The 26617-nt window shown below is 43.2% G+C and overlaps 1 protein-coding gene across 1 annotated transcript in view; it reads right to left on the reverse strand.

Annotated features, from left to right (window-relative positions):
* Nucleotides 1-26591, reverse strand: part of LOC131272883 (protein nubbin-like) — a 60049-nt gene extending 33458 nt beyond the window's left edge. The window contains exon 1 of the mRNA XM_058274755.1: nt 26397-26591. Coding sequence (XP_058130738.1) covers nt 26397-26591 — 195 coding nt within the window. The remainder of the gene's footprint in view (nt 1-26396) is intronic.
* Between the last annotated feature and the right edge of the window lie 26 nt (nt 26592-26617).

Below are 26617 nucleotides of genomic sequence, written 5' to 3' on the forward strand. Positions count from 1 at the left end.
GCTTTTTGTTGTTCTGGCATTTGAAAGAGGCAAACCTATACAACTGTATGAAAAACTTTAAATATTTTAAAAACCACAAAGTGTAAGTGAAGGTGACAGTAAGACTTTTTACCAAAAGTAAGAGATGCAAATCAAAACAAAAATTAAGAAAATCTGTAAAATTTATCGAAAATAACCTATGCAAGGATTGTGTATGCCATGAATGTGAAAAACGTATGGAAAACAAATCGAATAAAGCCTAATTTGAAGAGTAGTAGAAAGGATGTTACACTTAATATGCTCGAATTAGTTTTTCTAAAATAAGAAAATAATGGAGAGATCAAGAAAAAGTGAGTATTATTATTAAAGTTCCGGAACTTTTGGACATCAACTAAAGTGTATTCAGTTTTCAAATAATTAAAATCGTTACACAAAGTGATCATTATTCATCAAATGACCATTTTAATCAAAATATAGGTCAAACTGAAAAACAAATAAAGTAAATGAACAACGAAGCTCTTGTCTGTCACTGTACCGATCGCTGCGCAAGCCAAAATTACACCCAACATCAATTTCTGCACACGGTCAGGCACATCGGAACTATAATCCCTTCGCACAAAACCCCTTTTCGGCTCTTATGTCCTCTCCCTCCCCCGGCTTCAACTGCAACACCACAAACGGCGTGGAAAAGCACGCGCCATCGGCACCAACCAGCCACCTTCGCCCCCGACGGTCCAACCTTCCAAGTGTCCATTTTCCCATTTTCTTACGACACAAATACACAAATACACGGGACACACCGGCGGCATTGCAACATATTAAAATGCCTATCAAAAATGACCGGTCAGGCGATGCAGGAAGGGGTAGCGGGGGTGGATGGACTGAGTGAGGTATGGAGATGTTGCAAAGAGTGAGTGAGAGGGGAGGAGGGGGAAGGTGAGAGTGGGGAGGATGCACAGGGAATTGCTTAAACCGTGGTGGTCATCGTAGAAAGTGGAATTTGAAGAAGTGCATCCAGCTCGCAGGATGGCAGTGAGTGTGTGTGTGTATGTGTACGTGTTGGGAGTGGGAGTCCGATGGGTGTTGGGATAATAATAATGAGTTGCAAGCCTACCCGTAGGACACTGCACTTCCGAGGGATAAGGTAAGGCGGGGAGGTTCGTCAAGGAAAAACGGCAAGCATGGAAGAGATGCGTCACACGAACACAAGGGTGTGTGTGTGTCCTAATGGGAAGAAGGCGATGAAGCCGAACGAATGCCAACGTTCAGTGTTCTTCAACCCTCAACCACCCTCCCAACATCACTCCTTCCCGGTTCCGGTTGCACCATAAAATAATTTTGTGTTTAATTTTAAAATCGTAAGTAGTAATGTCCAGCGTTCGACCGTCATGGGGGAAGGGGTGGGGGTTGGAGGGTGCAAATGAAATTATAGCGCCGATGTATGTCTGTGTACGGGTTTGAGTAGGGGGAGGTCGTTGGAGTACCGGAAAGGGTCTGGAATGGGCTGTCGGCCGGTTTTTAAATGCAACACCCTGCAACTCACACGGCACTCACCTAGTTCACCCACTAATAAGACCGCTTCTGAGCGGCGGTGGGTTGGGAAGGGGGGTGTGGAGTGCATGAAAATACATAACACTCCAAACAGACATACACACACACACACACACCCACACGGTAAGTCCACCTCTCGGCCCGACGGAAGAAGATACTCCTGGCGAGACTCCGGACACGTTCCGTTCGGGCGACTCCTGTCACGAGAGGGAGGCAGGGGAGGGAGGGGACTATGGGGCGTCCTTTTCGAATCGGCAATCGGCGAAAGGATACCGTGCCGAAGGATGGCCGATGGAGCCGTTCGAAGCACACGTACCGGTGGTTGGTGTGTGCATACATACAAGGAAGCCGGCGTGTATGTGACCGCCTGTTCTTGCCTCTTGCCGGGTTGGACTAAGGACTCCGAGACTTTGGGCTTCGCAGCCAACCGCAAGGGAAGCAAGGGGACAAGAGTAAAGAGTGAGATAGAGCTAGCGTGTGTATGTGTACATACAATAACGACGAGGGCACGAGAAAACACAGAACCCTCGCCGGGGCTGCACACATCGAGGCGAGGTAGCATTAATATTTCGAAATGAAGCTCATTTGCATTTAAATAAGGTGGCGAGGGTTCGTATGCCGATGCCGGCCAGCTCGAGCTCCGGAGGAGCCTCAAAGTCGTCGCCGTACGCTGGAGTCGGCCGAAGCGGGACCGGAGGGGGGGAATGGTGCAGAGGGCAGCACCGAGGGCACGTGTGGTGGTAGACTAATTACTGTAACAGTATGAAATTTAGGGTAAAGATGGTAAAAGATGTGTTGTGTGTGCTGGTCGTCGACATTGGCTATAAGTAGAATCGATCCGGCTGCAAGGAAGGTGGACGTCCGTTGGAGGACTAGAACGGGGAGGGGACGGGGAGCTGGAGATGGTCGAGGTTGAGGTCTGGGTGAGTTTTTCGCATAACAACATAAACCATGCATCGATTGCCCGCCACCCTCTAACGAACCCCCAGGCCGTGCCTCATCTTCCTGCATAGACTAATGTCTAATCGATTGGGAAAAGTCGGACATCCGCCAGGAGTGGGAGGGAAGGAGCGAGTGGGACGAGTTCGAAAGGGAGAGACGGAGAGGGAACCAAGGGAACCGGAGCGCGATAGGGATAATGAAAGCCGTTGGAAGAAATTAACAGACCCGACTACACGAGCCTGACCTCCTCGTGCCATGTAGGCTTTCTTTGGTTAGGGTGTTGCAGCTTTTCTTCCCGGGATTGGGATCCACCGCATGCACATGCAACTCTCGCCCAGTTGCACTTAGTAATCTTCCCCCGAAAACCTTTACCCTCCTTCCAGAGGATTTGCTTTGTTTTTCCAACGCCTAGCCTACGGTTACTGGCAAGTCCACCTGGGATTTCGTGGAACATGGAGATGGGAGGCTCTCGGGATTTTTAACCCGGCCACACGGACAGCCGGGCGCTATACTAATTAAAAAGTTGTACTTTCTCACCACGATGACACGTGGAAAGGAAGGACTAACGAACTTGGTAGTAATGGAAGTAAGATATTAGTGTCATACTATCGGTGACCGCTAGGGTTGAACTATGGGAAGGACAGTTTTGACATAAGGCAAACTACAGCAGGGAACTAAACAACCAAGCCGTACGTCAGACATCACCTTGCATCGCCTTCCCGACATTGGAATGAGGAAGCTCCGGAACTCGTTTTTCGCCGAGTACTCCAAGCGTTTACCAGGAATACATTAAACTCCCCCGTTGCGGGAGTTCTCGATATTTGTCCCCATCGATTGCACGAACTCCAGGGATGTTCTCATCAGTCGCTTTCTCTGCCTGCCATCGTCAATGCGCGACAATATGTAAAGGGCGCCAATGAAAGAAGAAAAAATAATCGCGGAGGAAGCCACACCAAACCCCCTGGCAAGAGAGTGTTACAACTGTGGCACGTCAGGAATCAACAATCGCAAAGTTTCGAGCGCTTCACCGCGAGTCCTCCGGATATCGGGAGAACTCCCGAGCTCCGCCGCTTTCCCACCGGTAGATTATTTCGATGCGACTGTTCGCGTTTGCCTCTGTTTGACCTCTTGTGCCAATCCCTGGATGAAGCCCGATGGAGGTTGGGGCTGCTTTTCCTCACCTTTTCCCCCCCTTCCCACAAATAATTTCCGCTGTTGGTTTTGCTTCATTCTGTTTCGTCCTCTTAGTGGCATCGTTTTAACATTCAAATGAGAACCAAAACACAAACCGGCCGGCTTCTGGTAGTTGTCTCCGGGCGAACGGCGAACCGGAAGGCACTCCGTGTGGGCATGGGATGCTGGAAGCAGCAAAAAATCAAACAAACTTTTATTCAATTCCCTCCCATTCATTCTTCATTATGTTTGAGGAAGAATAATCAATTTTATTGAATTTTAAATGAACTAATTAAAATTTTAAAAGTTGCTGCTGTGGCGGTGGTGGTGACTCCTCACTCCATCCAGAATGTGTTTAGTGCATGTCTTTATTTTCCTCCATCATCGGCCTCATCGTCCCAGTTCCACGCCGGTGACGGAAACTATGTCCGTCCGATTATCTTCTGCTCCGGGATACGATGTCGCGCGCGCTCGCGCTATAAATCGTTTACCAGCGTCAAACTCTGGCGCAATGGTTTCGAGTTGGTTTTTCATGTTTTTCTTCCTCCGCCAGGACCGATCAGACAGCCGGAGAACCGAACCAACGCCGTGGAACGCTTCCAGGATGGAGATTTGATCGCTTCCCGGTTGGGTCACGGGTTCTCGAAGTTCGCGCGGGTCCCTCCGTCGAGACTTTGCTCGAAATCACTCCAATCTCCAGCGCTCGGCTTCACTCATTCTGCATTCAGGAATCAATTTAAATTAAATCAACCATTGACAAAACAGTCCAACCGAGCAAGCCAGCCAGTCATGCCACTTCACGATAATGCTTCATCTGTAAGCGTATGCGGCAATAAATTACCCCGGCTTTACCCGCGCAGGCGATGGTGGCGTAAAAGTTTTGTGCCCCGGGCTCCGAGGGAGAAGATGGAACAGGGAGCAATGGACCATCTCCAGCTCACGTGTACACCCATTTTAGTTCCTTTAGTTTTTAAGGAGTTTAAGAAGGTAGAACGAACGGCATTGGATGGCAAGTTTCTTGCGAAAGTGTTACTTTGTACGGAACGGAGGTAACTCTCCGAACATTCTGGAGGGGTGTTGAGTACATATCAAGCTGAAGACATCTGATTTCCTTCCTTTGCATTGACCAGCCGGGGAAGCCAATCACCTATGCGCCACCCAGCGCCATTGTTAGAACCCAATTCAGCTTGTTTTCCACATTTCCCTGACGTCCCATGACCTGATCCTTCAATGCTGAGCAAAACTTTAAACCTCACTGCTTACCTCGAAATGGATTGCCTTAGTCAGAGATTCTCAATGTTGCTTTAATGCACACACATTCTCTTTAAAAGTTCCCTTATGTTATTTTAATGTTTTGCACCTTAGAAAGACAAATATCAAGATAAGGAAGAACCAAATTTTAAATGCAACATGTTTCTTTTGAAATATTCACAGTAAATCACGCACCTATCTTTCTTCAAATCGCCATCTTTCTTCGTTTGGTAACTTTTAACCATCTTTTCTCTCCAGGGGTCTCCAAACTACGGTCCGAGACCCTTCCCTCCTTGGGTAAATGTGGCCTAACGCTACGGTTATTCCACCCAATGCGGCCCACGGTAAAAAAAAGTTTGGAGAACCCTGCTCTAGACGGAAATTTTTTTTTGTTTCTTGACATACAGATGTTAATTTTCTGAAGCGAAATAAAATCATACTTTTCTTATCTCGCTTCAACTCAACTCAAAGGCATTAGAATTTAAAAAAAAATAATTTGATATGTCATTACTCAAAGCCACAAGAATATAAATATTTTTTACAAGACGTAGAAATAAGTAAAGTTGCAGAACTATACAATAATTAACCAACCAGGGATGTTACACGTTAAGCCTAGTTGCATCAACACTACAATTGCCATAAATTGGATGCCTGCAACTCTACCATAACTAGTCGAAATGACTGGCGTTTATCGTAAATTATTTCTAAAAGCTGGTCCTAACGAATTTCTAAGAGCTGAGACAATATCTCAGCAATAAAATCATAATCCATAAATGGATTTATGACATTTCGTTTAGTTTGACGAAGTGAAAATCCACCAAGGTATTCATTGAAGGCGGATGACAGGTACCCGGTAGGTAGGTCAGTCAAAATATCTGGTATGGTACTTCATAGTGCCAGGATATAAAAGCTTTAGGCAACTACCGGAAACCGAAAGTTGCAATTGTTGCAATCGGATTTAATGGCATTTATTGCTTTGCTGATTATCTTCCTTGATATCTTTGAACACATAGTTTTGAAAGGGTTGATATCTGGAAAGTCTGTCAAATTATGCAACGTCAAAAAAACGCCCAAGATTATTTTTTGGTTCATGGTATAAACAACGAAATAGAAAAAGGAGGAGCATTTACAATGTAATCCCCAAATTGGAGCTTGGTAGTGTTACTCAAATTTATACAAATAATACATTAACAACTGATCATCTACAATATGGCCATTCTGTGCAGTTGAATATACATTGATACGCTATTTTGTCCATCTCTACCAATTCACCACGTTGTAGAAAAGTCTGAGAATCTCTGACCTTACTTCAGCTGTCTTTCACTCTGGTCAACGGTTTTCAACAAAGACGGACCACCCTGTCAGGCACAACCAACCTTTCCTCTGTCCTCTGCTCGACCACCCGGTGATGGGTATGTATGACTATAAATTTATACGAAAATCAAATTATACAAAACATAAGAAAAGGAAATTTTAGGGGACCGGGGGATTAGTATTTCTCATTAATGCAAAACTATGGCTTAATTGGAAGCCGTACACACGGTGTTTTCGAAGGCTTCATCGTCCATGGGGGGGCCACAGTCAAACCCCCACTCACACACACTCATCCAACTCATCTCATTGTACGTGTGTCTTGACTGTTCCTCGACGACTTCTTTCCCCCTCCCCTACGAGCCGTTCTTCGTTTATCCAACGTGAGGGAAGCTATGTATTATCGTTATCATTATTTTCATTATTTCCTATGTGCCGTCCAGTGTTCGAGATAGCCACGAATGGGCCCGGATCCTCGGTCCGTTTGCCACCCGTCGGGTGGAAGATTCTCACACCAGGACGGACAACGACGACGACGACGACGATTCGGCTTTCTATTGCCGCTTCCTGTTTTGGCCAGATCCTTGCGATTCGAGATCATCTTCCGGGTGAGGACGCGGAGGTCGTGGGGGTCCGAAAAACGGTTCCCTCCTTCCCTCAAGTAGAGATGGTCTTCCTCACTTCACCCAACCTTAGGCGTCTTCCCGAAAAACTGGTTCGCAAAGTTTTCCATCCTCCCCTTTCGCCAACAACGATTGGGATGGGACTATGTTTCGATCGAATCTCGCCAGGAGTTGAAGGAAGCTCTCCGTGTGCGTGCGTGTGTGTATGTGACTCCCTAGTTTAACTCCAAGGTACCAGCATTCCAAACGAATCTCCCCTCGCAGCCACCAGTACCCCCAAGTCCTGCAGTGGTCAGAAAACGAACTAACTCTCGCCTTGCGTTTCGGTAGATTTCCCACCTTTTCAGGCGGCTGTAGAGAGTACACAGGCGCCGGGACATTGTCCGGCTAAACATTCTTACTGCTCCATTGCTCGTTTCCCCTCCACCCTGCAACTCCAGTACCCTGTTCCTTCCAGTAGCGGCGGACATAACTTCTGGCGAGATGAACGATTCCGCCTCAAGGAAATGCCACCGGCAGCGCCACCTTTCGCTCGAGTGCTTTCGTCGTCTTCGACCCTGTGCACAAGTATGTGTGTGTGTGTGTGGGGGGGGGGGGGGGGGGTGGGATGGGGTGTTTCACAGGCGACGAAAGCGGCGTACGCTGGCAGTGGGAAGGGCTGGAAGGGACATTATCTAATTTCCAGATTTGCTTTCGCTCTACAATAATAATATGTAAATCTGTTTATGGGTGCTCCACCCCCCTCCCCACCTCCATCCACCCAGTGCTTCTGAGAGGGCGAAGGGGAGGAAAGAATGTGAGGGAAAAGGGAAGGACATGATGCTTGGGCATTTGCGAAAGCTCTGCGGTCGTCACTGGAGAAGACGGTTCATATCATCGTCGTGCGGAGAAGATTTGGTTTCGGGGTGCTCAAGGTGAAAGAAGGATCGTCTTGGTCGTCCCCCTTCCCCCCACTCCCTCGGTAAGGGGTTGGACACAGGGAAAGAAAAGGAAGACCGAGAAATAAATCGAGATAGAGAAGGACCAACCGCCTCGGGGGGTGATGCTGGTAAAGATTCTCTGATAACACCACACCAGCCGGTATGGCAAAACGAACGCCGCCGGACGGATACAGACGGCTCTAAAACCGACGGGCCAGAACCACCCCGGCACTCGCTGACTCGCCGGAGAGCGGAAGTGTGCATGTGTATTTTCATCTTCATCAGGTTTTTGCCGAAAGCAGGAGGGAGCGGAACTAGGGGTTGAAGAAAGCGCGCGCCGTAGAGTGAAAACGGTAGAAATGGTTGCGAATGTTTTAAACCTCGAGACAACGTAATTGTATCACTGATTAGTAATTTAAGGAGGAAGCTCCCAAGCATACACATACGTATATGCCTACACACAGCCACAGACACAACCAGGGTATCCTTGAGCGTAGTTTGATAGTTTTATTCACAACGGGTGTCCTTCCGGTCGCATTGTTAGCGTTATTCAAGTTTCACAATAAAAAGCATAGTCTATTGGACTTTTTTACACGATGATGTGGATTTTTTCGAAAGTAAATTGGTATGAGATTATGTCAATGGTGGCATTTTTTATTTAAAAAATTATTAATAAAAAAGCAAAACTAAAAGTAACAGAACAAATTAATAGAGAAAACGCTAATAAAATATAAAACGTAACATAAAATGGCAATCAAGTGGGCTAAATTAGAAACAGAAACTAAATAGAGTAATTGCAAAAGGAATAACAATGAGTTTGAAAAATGTTTGTTTTATGCTTATAAGAAAGATACAGTTTTCAACTTGAAAGGTTTTGATTGTAACTTGACGATAACCGCAGGTAACTATAATAAACCATTAAAAAGTAATGTAATGCTTCAAATAAATTCGACGATACATTAAATAAAACTACACAAGTATTTTTAAACCTTAATAAATTTCAATAAAAAAAAATCTTTCAAATGAAAAGGCAAAATAATCATCCACCGAAGGAATGAAAAAAAAATACTATCCTGGTAATAATATGTTGCGATACAAATCCATCAAATCTATGATTGAACACCATCCTTGGAAAGACAAATATGCCAAAACATTCAGCAACATATGCAAGCGGTTAAAACTGTTGTGTTTCTCATTGCCATGTTTGTCTTCATCTAATCCGTATTATTCTGTCCAGAACTGTGTCAACTTTATCCAAGTAGGTTAAGCTGCTGAATGAATCGCTCGCCTGCTTTTTGAATTTCGCGCCCAAAGGCAACGCAGCGTAGAAAAACAAGAAAGTTAAATTTGAAGCTCACTCAGATTCACATGATTAGCTTACAAAAATAAAATAATAGAAATAAAATGAGGCCGATAGAAACGCCACAGCATAAGAACGAATAACGAATCCGCACCAGACAGGGATCTGCAAAACGACCCAAAAACGGAAAACGAGACGATTTGATCGGCAGACCGCGAGTTAGTCGCGAATGAAAAAATCGGAACACGTGAATCGAGTGAGGTTGCATGCAAAGCCAATGAGAAAAAAAACAGCAAACCGAATGGTTTCAAGATTCTTCCCTTCCCGCCATGCCCTCTCCGGTGCGAAGCCCTCATTTCGGTTGCGTTAATAAAAAAACAAAAAAGGCCCATGCCGTGCTTCTTGATTTCGTCGTTTTTGTCCTTCGAAACTCGACCGAATTAAAAAAAACAGAAAAGGAAAGAGAGAGGGAGAGAGAGGGTGAGAGACAGAGAATAATCCAAAAGCTAATGCTCCAAATGGTACGAATGCTGGGCTTGGCTGCATCGGCATGCTCAACAAGCATTTGTAAGACATGCATATGTGCACCTACTTTATGTGTGTATGTAGCCGTACGTGCGACGTGTATGTGTTCGCTAAATAATTAAAGCACCCACTTACATTCCATCGATGATTTGCGCATATAAATGCATTACATGCTTACTGCCCCGGACACCCCTCCTGATGCACCCCCTCCCCCTTCCCGTTCGATCCCAAAGTCCCAGCCGTCACAGGTATGTTAAATACAAAAGAAATAAAATCGAAATTATCATACTACCACCCTTGCCACCCGTTTCCTTTTGGGGGCACCCTTGCCCCCCTTACTGCATCTTGCATTAAATGTGCATAGTACGCGTGCATACTTTTCTTCTCGGTGCCACAAGACTATCCCAGTTTCAACCATTTTTCTTTTTCTTCATTTTGCTTTTTGCAGCCACCACTCCTTCGTGCATATTTGTCCTCCACGAACAGCTCGCGTGAATGAAAACGCAGCAAACACACGAAACGAAAACAAAACAAACCGAATGGGCGCGCGAAGGGCGAGTGGAATAAGTAAATAGCGGAAAATCCAAAACGAAAAAAAAAATGTCCAGACACACACACATATATGTAAGGGTTAATAAGAAAACCCCTTGAGCAGAACGAAACAAACGCGCGAAATAAAATCAAACCGAAACCGCACGGCCGATGCGAAACGGGAACGATCCGCGAAACGCGAACATATTAAATAATTAATTTTCTAGAGAGCAATAAATAATTTGAAAAATTCGCCTGTCAAAGCTCGCTGGCCAGTGTACGCATCGGGAGGGACGTATCGGAGTGCCCCGCCCCGGCTGGGTGTCAGAATCGCGATGTCCAGAAGGGGTGTTTGGACGCGTGAGTGAAGGAATGGAAAATAATGCAAGGCGGTTCGGAAGGGATGGATGAAGGAGGGGACAAATGGGAGAACGCCACAAACCCACAAGACACAAAACATTAAATCATCTACGCAACAGTGTGTCCGTTCGGCTCGCCCCGTCCGGCGACGACGACGACGACGATGATGATGGTGAGCTTATTTAATTAATGCTTATAAAAGTTCACCTATAATAATTACTAATTATATTAAGCTGCCTTCTGAGAAATGGGCACCAAGAAGGAACTGGATTGCAGTGCACGAAGCAGAACCATGCAAGAGGGAACAGCGAACGAATCCGAGAGAATCGATCAAACGAGTTGGTAAGAGATGAAGAAAAGAAAAGATTACGATTGCATTTTTAATCGTTTATCTCTGAGATAAGAAGACTAAAATTTTGAAAAAACATAAAAGAAGGTAGTAGGATGGTATCGCAAATGAACATACAAAATCCTGATCTTAATTTCAAACGGCATTCGAAAGCTACACTCGTGTTCTCATTCGTGTCCATATTGTTTCTTCGTATTAAATGCGCAAACCGAATAATCAAATCGCGAATTACTTTTATTCGGTTAAAAAATAAGAGAATTGTTCTTAAAAATTATCATCTGATCTTGAGTTCAATATATTGGAAAACAGATGAAGAGCAAACTTTTTAAATCAAAATCAAATAAAAGAATGAAAAATTCATAAAAGATCAATTAAGGTTCATTAATATTTGTAATTGTTTCGGAAGATTCATCAATGCTTTTAGACCCGTATCGCCAAAGATTCATGAATCAATTCTAATGAAACTGGGTCAAAAGATGCATATGCATGAATCTTCTAAAAAGATTGTTTTTTTTGTTATTTATCAAACCAATTTAAAATATTTGTTATCAAACAAATTTAAAATAAAAACTACCAAGCGTTGTTGATTGTCAATACAATAATTTTAAAAGGAGGTATTAAACATAAAAATTATAATATAAATTTGACAATGAAGAAGTTCAAAAACTTCTTAGAACAACAAACAGTCACAATTATAAACAAGATAGCAATACGAAAAAATCAACATCCATTTGAACACGTTTGACAAAAAAAACTTGAAACCTTCAATATTACCTTTCACTCTTCGTGCTTTGATTGTTTTTATCTTTATCAACGTATTGGAAACAATTCATCCCGTTCACGTTCGTTACATTTAGGTAGCTCGGTTTGCTCGGTGTGCAAACAATGCGAAAATTACTCATCAGTCAATCATCGTTCAGCCGACCGTCGTCGTCGAATGGGTTTCGATACAAAAGAACAGAACCACTGAATGCAACATAATCACCGAAATCGGCATCATCATCACCGCCGTCGTCGTTGTCGTTGGCGTCGCGAGTTTGCATTCCCGATGCACCGGACTGACGCACGGTAGAGCCAAGCTAATAAAAGTCGCCAGCAGACGCACAAACGAGACGCATTGTGCATTGTGCAGCAAGCCCCCCGCTCGCCGGCGACAATCAAACAAAGCAAACACGGAAACAAAACTAACAGAAACCGACTTGAAGGAAAAGAAACAGGAGTAAAAAACTTAAAACAAATTACATGATCGCGCAAACGGGGGTTGTTGGAGAAAAAAAGTATAATCAAAATCAAAAACAATACATGCAAAAATAGAACACCATCAGCCCACACAGTTCCAAAACAAATAGCAGCAGTATATAATCTACCACAGTCGCGCATTTTCCATTTCTGGTTCGTTCGGGTAAAGGTTTTTCCACACGTAACGGCCACAGGCCGGCGATATTTCCTCCAACCCCTCCTCGACAGTTATAGAAAATATATTTTATGCACCGCACAGTGGTACCCGTGGGCCTGCCTCGAGGGCATCCTTCTGTGTTGGATGGGTATACGAAAGTTTTCTCTTCGTTTTCCCGTTGAAAGCCGTGATATTTGCTTGATGCTGGAGAAAGAAGGCAGGGACGGGGGAATTGATTGATTTTTATGGCAAATATAGAAAATTTGCACGCGGAGCGTGTGGGAGAATCAAAAATTCCTATGCTGAAAACCTATTTACCACTTTTTCGTTTCTAGCTATTTTTTCGAACCATATTTTTTCTCCTTTCTAAGAGTTTGATCAAATAAATCTCTCCCTTCCTTTAATGCCTAATGGGAATGGTATATTGTTATAAAAATCGTAAAACCGGCAGGAAAAAATAGCCGGTACACATAAACTTCACATCGCGAAACGAGAAACAACAAAACACCAGCCAGGGAAAAGGAAAATGTAAAAATTCTACTGAGCCAAAGGAGAACGTGAAAAGGGAGGATTTTTCCCTCCCGATCATGTGTGTGTTTGTGCGAGTATGCCACCGTGGCACTTCGAAATGTCTGCAACGGAAAAGTCTCCGAATCGAAGTGTGAAAAATGATGCAGGCGAAAAGGGAACCGGAGTGAAAATGATATTGTATGAGGATGCAGTTGACTCGCCTGGTCGACCAAAGTCGATCGAGTTGCAGTCGCAACCGGTCAACGGAGGAGGTAAAAATAATCTACCTTCGTTTTTGCACCGATGCCAATTGCATCCAGCATTTCGTTTTTTTTTGTGTCCAGGAAAATGGGGTTTTCCATTTTGAAGAAGGACGATACTCGCTCGAACATAAAAAATAAAAAACATTGCCCTGTTTATAATACAGCAGTACGTAATAGAAGATCGTAGCGATGCGTTGGGAAACAGAGAAGGAAGCTTACGACTTTTATCCCACATCGATTCCATATGGTAAGAGAATAGCAAGCTGTTAAAATTATATTTAAAAAGCAAAGTAAAACAAAACCCTCCAGCTTGACAAAAACTGCAGAGAACGCGAAACCCGCACGTAAATTCGTCGCAAAGTGGCGAAAATAAAAGGCCACGTTAGGATACGGTTTTGTTTTCAAACTTCATCGTTTGGGATGTAAATTTGGCGTTGGTGGGTTCGGTAAAGCCAATGTTTTCGGCTTTGACGGTAGATTTGTATCCATTTCAGTCGCTTTGTCTTTCCGGCGTTCCTATTGTTGGCTTTTCTATCATCGCCATCGGTCTCTCGTTGTTACGAAATTAAGTTTGTATAATGTTTAATTTGGTCGTATTGCACAATTGATCGAGTCTATTTCTTTTTTGTTTATGTTTGACACTAGTTTCAGAAGCTTTTGGATATCTTTTCATGAATTTCGATACTTTCTGGTGACTTTTTCAAGTTCGTATTAATTCAATTTGTTGAAAAAATAATATACTATCATACCTCTTTCATCAAAGTTTTTTAGCATGAATGTTTTGATTTATATTACATCAAACAAAAGAACGTTTGAAAAAGTTTTTTTCCGTAATTTGAATAATATTTATCATACTTTATTGGTGTATATAGTCAATTTAAAAATTATAATAAATTCAAACTAATTATGCGTTTTTCACAACACTTATTTAAAACCATTTTCATGCCATTTTCAACGTTAGATGTTGCCATAGTAAATGTTGCATTACTTGATCAGCAGACAGACATTTAAACAGCTACAAAATTTGAATAGGAATCGCTCACGATAATAGCACTGGCGATGAACGAAACACATCGATTTTGCTTCGAAACGCGCGCCCTAGTCAATCAGCATTTTCTCCAGGAAAAACCGGACAGAAGCTGCTCCCAAACTCACCCAGAACACTCCTGGATGGACGTAAAACAAAGCAGATTTAAACCCACACACACACACACACGCAGACGCCCACCAGCGCAGTAAATCAACTGGACTGTCCGGCGGATGTGCATGTTGTTGCAGTGCCAAAAAGAAAGCAGATGAACCGGACCAGACTGAAGGGTAGGAAAATAAAGAAAGAAAACTCACGACGTGCCGAACAAGGGGTTGCGAAGGGTGTGTGTGTGCGGGATGCCTCTCTGCCAACCCGTTTTTTTTTATTGATAATGAGAAGCACAGGAGGCACATACACACATAGCAGCATCCGAAATGACCACCCGGTAGGTACAGGTTTTCCAGCAAACCGTGAAGGAACAACAAAAAGAAGGGCTTCGCGTCGTCCTCGCGAAAAATGCCGAATCGAATATCGACTGGCATTGATGAAGAAAATAATAAAGGGAACCATGAAAAAACGCCAACGAAGGAAACAAAAACTCGCCATTTCCCAATCGATGCCCGACGGTCAGCACTCGGTGGGGGGGGGGGGGAGGAAAAATGGGAAAAGAAAACTGCATCTCGATTTGGGTGTTTTTTCGCGAATTGTGGAGTTCTGTGCGAGATGCGTTCCCGTGAAAGAGGGAGAACAGAACCAGAAGAAAAGAAAAAAACCTCCCCCAAAGGCGGAACACCAGGAAACAGCGGAACAAGGGGGAGGGGGATGAAAAGTGGGAAAATTTTATCGTCCCCACTCGACGCACGGAATTTGTCCTCTTTTTCGCGCGAAAACCGCCTTCCCTGCACACCCCCCGGGGTATGCTTTCCGTTTCGCAAACGGGAAAAGCGACTCCGTGACTTGTCGGGCCCTCGACAATTTTCACTTTACAAAGCAAACACATACACACACACAAACATACACGCAGGCGATCGTAAGGGAATCATTGTTGAGATACCCATCGACCAAATGCACCACTGGGGATGGGAGGCAACAAAAAGATGCACGGAAAATCCGGCGCAATGTGGTGTGTGGCCGAAAGCACAATACATAAATTCCTAGCTCGGGAAAACAAATGCAAACCCCTAAGCAGGCCGCGCGCGTGGGCCGCGGGAAAACATAAAACAAAGCAAAACACCAACACGGGAAGGACCAATTGGACCGAAATGTTCGACCAGCCCCGAATATATGCGTGTTCCTCCGCATCGTCCTCCTCCTCAAGTGCCTTTCGACGCTGCTTCTCCATCAAATTTTAACAAATACAAAGGAAAATCGGAGGAACGGGAGTGGAAACTCACTGGGCAGCACATATATTTTCTACTGCCAGGAAAAAACAGCGGTACACACATCCACACGCAAAAGGAAAGGTAGGAAATTTCGGTAATCAGCCGGGGTTGATTTTTCTCTTTTTCTTAGCCTTTCGGTTTGGTTATGTTTTTTCGCGAACTGAATTGGAAAATGCCTTTTTATTTGTCGTCCCTGCCGGCCGGTTCGCGATGCTCGCAATCTATTTCGCGAACGTTTCACGCGACGCGGTGGAAATTGTGCACCCTTTCTCCGGAGCTGGTTGGCGGCGAGTGTGTGTGTGTGTGTGTGTGTGAAAAAAAATTAACCAGAGAAACACTCGGGAAAGTCAACTCCCGAGCCAGGGAATTTCGGTGTGTTTCTGTTTTAGCAGCGCACCCGCCCCGTTCCGTTTCACCCGATTCCAACGGTTCGTCGCTTTGCCGGTCAGTGTGTAATTTGGAAGAGCACACACGTCGCCTGGAAAATTCACCTCCACCAAACCTGGAAACCTTGGTGACGCTCTTCGGCTGCGCAGCGGGGTGGTAAGATTGGGAAAGCAGATGGCAGCTCGATGTTGGGCTCAGCAAGGAAATTGAGTTACGTTGCGTTAAGCGGGGAGGAAAGGTTCGGAAAAGGGAGTTTTCCACCTTCCCTACGTCGAGGCATTTGGAGGTGGAAATGAAATCGAAAAATTGTGCATGAATTCGCGAAGAAAAGAAAAAGAGGCAAAAAAAGTGAGGAACCATTTCCGAGGTTATGCAAAATCGCCAAACGCATCAACCCACACACAGACACATGGGGGAAGGGAGATCGGAGGGAAGAGGGCTGGTTTTTATCCCTTTTCCCTCCGATATGGCGATTGTGCATTTTAAGGAGTAGAGAATTTTTCGCGAGGGTCCATTTTTTTCACTCCCTCCCACTTTCAAAAGGGGGTTTCCCTCAACCTCGTCTCGTTCGGTGCTGCGATGCTGGACGGTGGTCCGGTGCGATGACCATCAACAGTGGGTGGTGCGGGCGTTCGCTCATTCGCGGTGATTTTAATGCTAGATAAACATTTACTAGGGAACGCGAGAAATTTTATTTTCAATTTTTTTGCATTTCCTCTACCATCCAGGAAATGGGTTTTACTTCGTCCACAATGTGGAAAACAGCATTGGGGAGGGATCGGAAAAAAAGGACACATACAGCGCGCCAAACCCCGTTATTATGCCGCGCGATGGTGCAATTAAATCTATCATTATAAATAATGTTTAGGAGCGCGAAGCCGGACCGGTGGAAAAACCTGGTGCCGACAGCTTCTCGCCACGGGACGACCGTATGTCGCCAGCTTTGTAGTCGTCGTGTAGGAATATATATATTTTTTCAAAACACACGTTTCAAGGCGGGTCGTTTCCGTCCCGGAGGGCGCGTTGGGGCGGCAACATATTCGCTTGGGTGTAATCATGTAAAAATTTTGAATTTTAATATATTTTCCGAGTGTTTGGTTTTTTTCTACCAATTACGATGGTGTCATATTTGGGTGAGCGTTGGGCCGACAAGTTTTCACTGCCCAACGGCATTTTCCTAACCGATACATTTCTAATGAAATAATGAAGTACGCTTAATTTACTCGTATACGTTTGAATGGTTAACATATCGTCGTGCATATCGGATGTAACAGAATAGAATTTTTTTTAAATCTCTTAAAATAAATAAAGATATTCCAGGTTCAGATAGATAAAAATACCGTTGACCAAATGCCATTTATTGAACACGTTTTTGATAAATCTAATCGTTGTTAGATCCAAATGGCTTTTGGGAAAAAGAGTTAAATTTTGAGAAGATATTGACAACATTTACTTCAAACGCTTATCACATTCACTCAATAGAAAGTATTGTTCAGTCTCTCAAGTTACCAATTAAAATAAACAGAACATTCATTTTATTTTTTGAAAGTAGTCTTAACTGCCATTTAAAACAAAATCTAAACCAAATATGTACAAACATAGGTAGGAAAATCCTTCAAAAAAAGTCTTTGAACCTTAAAGAATTTTCGACAATATAGAAGAGAAATATAGTCATTCATAACATTCTGTTAAACACAGGCAACATGAGTTGCTGCTACCGCTAAATGTAGACTTCAATTACCCGACTTTTCGTTCGTAGTCCATTATAATTGACCCTTAGATACTATGCTTCTATGTGAAATTAAGAGTTCATTTGGAACTAATTTTGAAAGTTCTCAGAATGATTTATTAATGTGATGTAGTATTTAGTTTAACGTCATTTTAGATATCCTCATCACAAGTCTAACAACTTTCCTTTCCATCGAAAATTAATTTCATATAACATCTTTGAAAAATTAAACAACTTCCTTCGGTTGTCTTTTCCAGTAGATAAATTGCAAACGGTGTGTTTTATTATTGATAAACGTTTGAAACTGTTCCAATCGAAAGAATGCAATAATCCTGCTTTGCCAATTAATTTATAACATCCTGCCTTCAGGCAAAAGCCAAGAAAACTGATTTAGAGGCAGACAAAAAATTTACACCTCCACATTCTGCCCATCACGAGGCAGTACCTACACTGCTTTTCATTTCAAGCACATTTTTCAGTCACCTCAACGTTTTACATGCTAATATAAAATATTCCAATTCCACAGACCGACGGAAGACGAGGGAACCGAGGTGGCAGGCCAGTCAAGAATTATCCTGTCAACATTGGAACCCCCATCAGAGATACCAAGTGCAGCAGAAAGTGCAGCCTTCAAGTGTGTGTATGTGTGTGTGCCAAAAAGTGTGTGCGTCTTGTCCGAATCGATCGATCGCGAGGTACCGGACTGGCCACTTGCACTATCGCCATCACTGTACGAAAATGGCGCGTCTACCAAAGAGTAGAGAGAGAGAGAGGGATAGAGCGATTGTGCAAGCGAGCAAGCGAGTGCGCTTAATTATGAGTAAATTAGAAGAACAGTATGTGCCAGTAATGCTGTGCTGGTGAGTACCGGGAATTGTGCGCACACGTACCAGCCCGCTACCCCTGCTCCCTGCAGACCCCTCGGACCCCTCAAGCCACCTCCGATAGAGCCTCGTGCATATCTAATATTGAAACTAGTTCTAGCTCCTAAGCTTGGAGGAATTGACCAACGCAACGATGGAGACGATGGCCGAAAGACATAAGATAGATAATATGCAGATAACTCGACTCTCGGCCATATTTCTTCTAGCCCCCATCTAGGCACATACACTCGCACATACGGACGCACACACGCCTGGAGATATCGTCCTGCTCCGTGCCTCCGAGAGGGTGGGGGGTTAGAGGGGGTGAGACCGAGCGGATAAAATGATATGATTCGAAAGATTGTACGCTGGCCACCGCCATGTGCATGTGTATGTGAGCGGTGGTGTGCCTGCGGAGCGGGTGTGTGTCTGTATGTGCATGTTTGTAATGTTGTTAAGCTTATTTAAATTTTAAATTAAACCCAACGTCGTCATCGTCATCACCGCGCGTCTTCACAGCCCCCTGTCCCCTGTTTCCCGTGAGCCGTTGGCGTTGGAGTTTCCTTCGGCTTTTGCGGCACAATATCTAACGTCCCAGGCCGCCTTCGCTCCGAGCGAGCCGACGATCAGCGAGCAGCCTGCCGACCTTAGAAAAAGCGTTTAGAACAACTTTGTGATCTTATTATCATCGTACGGAATCGGCTTCACCAACGAGTTATTAGTGCCCGAGCGACGGATTCTATTTCTTTCTTGTTGGGGCTTTTTTCTCCACCCATTTTAAGTGTTTCAACCATTGATGCACTACAATTACGTAGTAAAAGTTAGGACGCATGGTAGTGGAACAATCGACGCCAAACTGTACTTTTAATTATTGCAAGATGGGACATGTTTTAGCCCAGTTGACATATTTAAAATAATGTTGTTCCTTATTTGGCGAGTTGGGTAAAGTTTTTACTTCATAGAAGTGAAGAATTTAATTAGGAATCGAGCCATTAAATAGCACCTCCCCTAACTCAAAGTACACTAACAATTTATTCAACAACCAAACCATAAATAACTCACAAAGTTTCAACTCATCTCGCTGTTGTTTCTATAAACTTTTTAAATATGAATATATCGAAGCAGCATGCACTACGTTACGTTTGGCTGTGAAGTTAACCATTGATGCATCGACAGAAGAGGAAAGACTGTTGGTTTAAAAAAAATGTAGCGGATCATCTTAAAGAAATATATTTCTACAAGATTTTCATAGTAAGTATTACTTTGGGTTGAATCAACTACAAATATTAAACACCTGTCTCATTTTGTGAACAATCGAAAAAGTTGTGAGTTTGGAAGGTTTGAAATTTAGAACATTTTTGCATCTCCAGCAAAGGTCACTCTTTTTTTGTCCCAAATTTATGATAGAAGGAATATAGTTTTCTTTTCACCTCCTTGGTGTTTGTTTCATTTCATGTTAAATATTTAAAATGCTTATACGATTTGTTACATCTCATTAAAATGCTGTGAACGTAACAAAACCAAACTGTTTCTCTAAAGCAGAGGTTTCGATTTAATGTTTTTAAAGTAATACTTAACCCTTTTGAATAGTGTAGCAACTTTTTAAATACTAAAGTTACATTAAAAAGAGGGGGACGATAAAATATAAGAAATTCAATTACTAAACATATTTTTAAACATTTTCACCCTTCTTTTCGTTGAACTTTGATCGTTTTTAACCAAAATGTATTGGTTCGTTGTATTGTTGAATAATTTCTTGAATTGTGCTTGAAATTTATTCTCTACTCAAATTATTTCAAAATATTTTGGCATAGCTGGCGTTCTCTTAGTAGTGAAAATTACTCAGCTACGAAAAATTTTCAATGCTGCGAGCCTTATTTTATATCGTAATGGGTATACAACCAATATTCCTTGAAGGTTACTATTTTGGGTGCAACGTAAACGAGTGAGTCTCGAAACTAGTTAAATTTAGAACGATCAATAATGCAAGTACGTTAGAAAAAGTCTAACAACAAGTATACCACCTGATATTGAACACTTCGTTCAACAATTTTAAACTTCATCAATCTGATATCGTGAACGAATCCGATAAAAATTGAGACTAACTAGACACTAACATTTTCTTAGGGACCGGACTTTGCCGACCCCTGTTATAGAGTGCCGTGTTATTTGCTCGTGTAGTATTGAAACATTGATAAAAATCGTTGTGCTATGACATGAATAATTATTTTTATTGCAAAGAATGTTAATTTGTTCAATAACGTAGGAGAAAAACGGTTCACCTCGCTGGTGAACTTTGCAAAAGTGATACATTATTTTATTTTCATTATCATTTCATGGGTTCAGCTTCAACTAACTGATTCGCATAATTGTCCACCGTCTTACCACCTGTTTCCGGCAGCATGTGCAGTTAATCAAAGGTTACTAAAATAAACACCACGTTCGTGCATACAATTTCGTTTATCGCAGGATCAAAAAATGTGTGCAAAACGAAAATGGAATAAATTATTCAATGCTCCCGAGCTCCCCGAAAATCTCCAGTTATTTTTTTCGCTTACGACACACATAAATACCTTCGCAGCCAAATCTCTCCCATGGCCGGGGAGCAGGAAGGGCGGAGTGGCGAGCGAGTGCCTGTTTAGAATAAGAAAATCCTCAACCACTGCTCCTCCCATTTCCAACGCACCCGGGGCGACCCAAATACCGCATCGTCGACCCCGAACCTGGCCGGTATAGTTTCTACGGTTTCCAAGGTGTGCCAAGTGTTCCAACGCAAATGCTATCTCCATCGAGAACGCAGCCTTGGGCTGGGAAGAGACGAGAGTGAGGGGCGGGGGAGGGGCATTTGCTGCCGTCTCCGGAGACGCGAGCTTGTACTTATTTGCCATTCTGCACTCACGAGGTGCCGATTGGCCATTCATTTTACGCTGTCCTTCTTATGCCCGTTTGCCATCCATTTTTTCTTCCCCGTCACCATTCCCTCCCCCCCCCCCTGGACGTTTAACGCGACTCATTTCAACAATCGATGCCGGAGTAATAATTCGTTGACATCGAGAAAGGGCACACACACACACACCCATGTGGGAATGGAAGGCTTGGCGGGTGGTTAAACAATCATCCCAAGGAGCCCGAGAATATCCTTCCCCGGTGGAATGCAACACGACAATGTGTATAATTCTAAAACGATTCCATGTGCCATTTAATTCATTACTCATTGCCCGTGCGGGGTTTTCACATTGTTTTCTCGTTTCATTATTAATTATTAATCATTTTCTTTTCTCCTTCTCGTTCCGTGTGTACAATTTTCGCATCACCGATCGTTTTGTTTTATTAGTTTCGCGATCGTCGCGCTCGATCAACGTTTCCGAGATTTAGCGATTGCAGACACACACACACACACACACACGCGCATAATCTCGCCGGAATGAAATGGGACGTTGGTGTGGAAGGTGGTTATTAACTTGAGCACGGCCGCGTTTCATTACATTTCTGTCGTTGAAAGTAATATGGCAACATATAAATTAGCAATCGCGCCCGTTCGGTTTCTTTCGCTAGGCTGGATTAAATGAGGAAAACCGAGCGGTGTAATAAACCTTCGCGCGGATCGGTAGGACATCGCCGCACACATCCAGACGGCGAACTGTAGCCGGATCCCTTTTTTAAGCCGGGAAGGAAAATGCCCGAACGAAGGGAAAGGAAACTGTTTTGCGAAATTGTGCAGTGACCGACCGAAAAGGGAGAGGGAGAAAAAAAATTATGATATAACTCAATGAGAAGAGCTTGTTAAGGGGAACGGCACGGGAAGTTGTAGAAGGGCACAAATAAAAACCAAAAAATAAACGCACAACGACAGCCCCCCACAAACACTCGGCGGCAGAAGAAATGACAGAAAAGCAAATGCAGAACACGGCCGCAAACCGGCGCAAGGAAAGCATAAAAATTATTTAGTGGATGAATTAAAATTATATACATACTCACTTCTGTTCGCAGAAGGTCTCGCCAAACCCTCCCTCCCCCGACGAGGCATGCTTTCCTTGTTCCATGTTTTTTTATTTGCGCCACTCGATCGAGGGCCCGGAGAAGGCAAAACCGTGCCACACTCAAAGCGCGTTTGCGACGGAAAGAGAAAGACAAAAGGGGCCAAGGGGGCGAGTGTGGGAGTGGAAATCCGGCGGGGTGGTAGGTGGGTGGATGGATAAAGGAGTCGTGGCCGTATGTTGCAGTTATAAAAATTTATTGAAGAAACGTAGGCGTGTGTAATTTGTAATTAATTATTAATGAGATGCATATGACGTCTGAAGACGGAGTGAAAGAGGAACGGCCGCCAAGCGAGCGAGCGAGAAGAAGAGAGAAAAAGGACGGACCGGGCTAAAACATTGGGTCCGGGGACGCAAACAACATCGTGGCCAGCCGTGGCACACACTCACGTCTCGGGTCTCGGCGTGTTCCAGAGCGAGGCCCCGGTCCAGATCCGAATACAAACTTGCGTATTAAATTATATCTTTCGATGTTACCGGCCCCTCTCCCGCTCCCCACTGCTCCTGTGACCATGTTTCTCTTCGCCTTCTATCTTTCTTTAATTGTCCTCCTCGCTTCCCCAACCCAACCCCCTCACCCATCAAACGGTCAGCGCAACGTGCGCGACACATACGCGAAGCATGAGTCAGTCGGCGTTAGATATTCATTATGCGACTTCAAAACCCGCCTCGAAACATTTTGCGCCACCCCGCCCGTTCCACGTGGGCACCTTCCTTGCGAGCCGACGACGTTAGATTGATTAAACCAGAGAGAGATGGCGAACGCGAGCGAGAGGGAGTGTATTAATTTGTCATTTGACACGATTATCGGAGATACATCGCGTGGTACGCAAACAGCGCAAAACAGGCGATCGTTTGATCGTCGATCGATCCTTCGATCGACTTCGAATAATTGATCGATCGGGTTTTTTTCTCCGAGCGTTCGGAGCAGCTAAGGTTGGGCTTTCATTTGTGAGCATTTTTCATGTCTCTCAAATATTGCAAAAATGGTGGAAACATTGCAGATTAAAGAAACATTGACAGCTTCGACTGGAAATTACCAATGAATGCTAAATAATTATAAGTTAAGAAAGATTTATGAGATTGAAATGTACTTTATGTTGCGTGCATGAGATACAATAAAAAATGAAACAAAAATACACAAACAAATAAACATTTCAATGAAAAAGGCTCTCGAATGAACAAACAATGAAATTGCTGATAAATTTATAATTAAACATATTTATTGTACAAGGAACAAACAAATAAGAGTATGGGCAAACAGCTTTTAATTGAAATTATTTTAAGCCTATTTATTTAAAAACTCTCACACTCCTATAACAAATATCAGATTTTACTTTCAGGCAGCGGATATCGTGATTACAATAAAACAATTGATAAAATAAGCATAAACTACAATATAATAAAGCTAGTTTTGACATGATTTATTTAACTTCAACCGTGCTGGACTCTCATAAAAAAATCAAAGGATTAAAATGGTCCGAGCTTAATTTAGACATTTTAAAAGAAATTCCTACATTTTTCATGTTTAAAAATAATAATAGCTCATATTGGTATGCTTGTTGTGCGCTCATTCTGTAAAAGATGATTATTAAAATAAATATGTTTGTTTTCCAAAAAATATCATTCTGTAAAAAGATGCTATGGTCTAAACAATATTACCAAAAGCCAAAAATTTAAATTTAAAATGTTAAGCTATTTTAATTCTTTTAAAACATGAGTAAAATGATCCTTTATGTTATGTGAGGATCTATTCAAGTTAATCCAAAACTAACATTTAACACTTTGTTTTGATGTTTAGTATGTCTAATAGACTACTAGATCAGGGGTCGGCAAAGTCCCGCCCGCCAGCTGATTTTCTTCTGCCTGATAAGAAAATTTTGGTGCTTTATACAAAACACCAATCTCAATTTTTATCGGATTGGTTTACGATGTCAGAATTTTTTTCTTTCCAAAAATGAAGACTCAAATTATCTACAAATTAAAAAAAAATCGTAATTTAACGAAAATAAGTATGAAAAAGTTTAACAATAAAATTTCAAGTATATTATCTTTAACCACTTCTTATGTAACTTTTCTAATTAGAAAGGTATCCAGCCCGCGCTTTCGGTTTCCTTTGAATCATTTGGCCCTTTTAGAAAAGGCATGCCGACCCCTGCACTAGATGGTTAAAAGCATACACTGAAACACATGATCTCAATGGCAAGAATAAACCCTTGAATCACACCTCCTTACTGAAACTCGCTGAAAGGTGTTAATAAAGGGTTTGATGGTACTTTTGTGCTAACTATAAATCTCTTGGAAGGAAACTGAAAGTCTTACTTAAAACACTTCAATGAGTTTGAACTATGTTATGAAATCTTTAATTTTCCAGGAAAGCTTTCTGAACCAAAGTCTTTCAATTCAATTTCTTGTTTGAAAAGAAAAATGTTTTCTCAAAGCAGGTTCCTGCAGCCCTGAAGGCCGAAGGCGGACGAAATGTTGTTTAAAACTTTGTGCACAAGGCTAAACTAGGCAAATGAAGGCTACACACTCGGAGCACAAAAGGCTCACACACTTACACCTAGACACATACGGATATAAATTCTTTACGAAATCCTCCGACGCTAGGCGCCCAACCGTTAGCATTTTCCTTTGCTGCCATCGTTAAATTCCCGATGCTCTCCGGGAGTCCTGAATATTATCTATTATCTATGGGCGCCTGCCCCATCCACCCCCTCCTTTCTTAAATGCTCTTCCCCATCCCATTTCTTCTCCGGTTGCTTGCTTTATGCCCTGCACACTTAGTAATGTTTCTTCTGATATTGATTTGCGAAAGTTTTTGCGATACACATAGAAACATACAGACACACACACACACCGTACACACATATGGAGCAGGCATTGGCCATGCGGCCGAGCGGAGAGATAGGTTATCTTTCGAAATTGCAAAGTATAGTATAACATTTGCTGTTTTAATTATAAATCAATTGCATTTTGCTCTTTCGCTTTACATGCACAACAACCCTGCCTTTGCTCTATGTATAGGTAGGCGTGTGGATGTGTGTATCCTTGAAGAAACATATTTTCCGTTTTGCAAAGTTGCCACAAGTTTATATAGATACACACTCCTCCCCTTTTCGCCCCAACCTTCGCCCTCGCCCAACCGTCGGCGCCTTTCGATACAAAGTCGATACGTTCGTTTGCCCAATGCGCTTTCCAACACACTCGGGCCAAAGTGTGCTCACACAATAGGTTTTTCACTGCAAGTTCCTGCAGTTCACGTTTTCCCTTCCCCTTTTCCTGGGGCGCGGGCGGGGCGTGTGGCACATTGGCGATGGCGATGGCGATGATGATGATGATTTGCTCCCGCTGCCGTCGCCGCCCGTTCTGTGCATTGACCGAACTCGAACGGGAAAATTATTCACTTTTTCCCGGCCTCGGAAAACGGTGGGCGGCGAACGGGGAGAAAGGATGTGGGCCCGGTTTCTTGGGACTTCTACCTCCTGCCGTTTGCTGCTCTAATTTTGTGGTTATTTCATTTTTAATGAAGACATTTACTCCGACCGGTTGTTTGGATGCAAGGAAAAGGCATCAACTTTCCAGTGGACCGCTTTGTTTGTGAGCTTGAGGAGGTAAAGCAAAAAAGCAATTTCACAAACGAAGGTAATTCCACTTTTATTGACAAAAACAACTGTACTAGCTTAAAAGAATAAAAGAAATTGTAGTACAAACAACAAACCCTCCCAACGGCGTATAAAATACGTGGTTTAGTTATTAAAATTGTCCCACCAAGTTGATTTGATAACTTTCAGCTAAAATTGGAACTTTTTTGTTTTATCAACAACAAAACATTTTCGTTTTTATTTTTATCAATTCGCTTCATAGTAATTTTCATAAAGCCAACTTCTGTTTAAAAAAACATAAACCTAGAGAAAAAAAAACCCAACACATCGAAACCACAACGGAAGCAACTATGCGCGGAATGTCCATCCAAACACCTACCTCTATCTTGTAGCTAATGACGCGATCGCTCTTCTCCGACGGCGCGCCGTAGTGAGCCGCGATCGCGTTCGCGTACTCCAGCTCCTTCCGGACGGTGCTGAAGTCATGTCCTGCTCCTTCGCATGGCATGCTGATTCCTAACATTCCACAGTGGCTACTATTGTTGTTCTCGGGGTCCGTTCCACCGTCCTCCATATTCCATCGTTTCGACTCAGCCAAGC

Source organism: Anopheles coustani, chromosome 3 (genome assembly GCF_943734705.1).
Source record: "Anopheles coustani chromosome 3, idAnoCousDA_361_x.2, whole genome shotgun sequence".
In the NCBI taxonomy this organism is placed as follows: Eukaryota; Metazoa; Arthropoda; class Insecta; order Diptera; family Culicidae; genus Anopheles; species Anopheles coustani.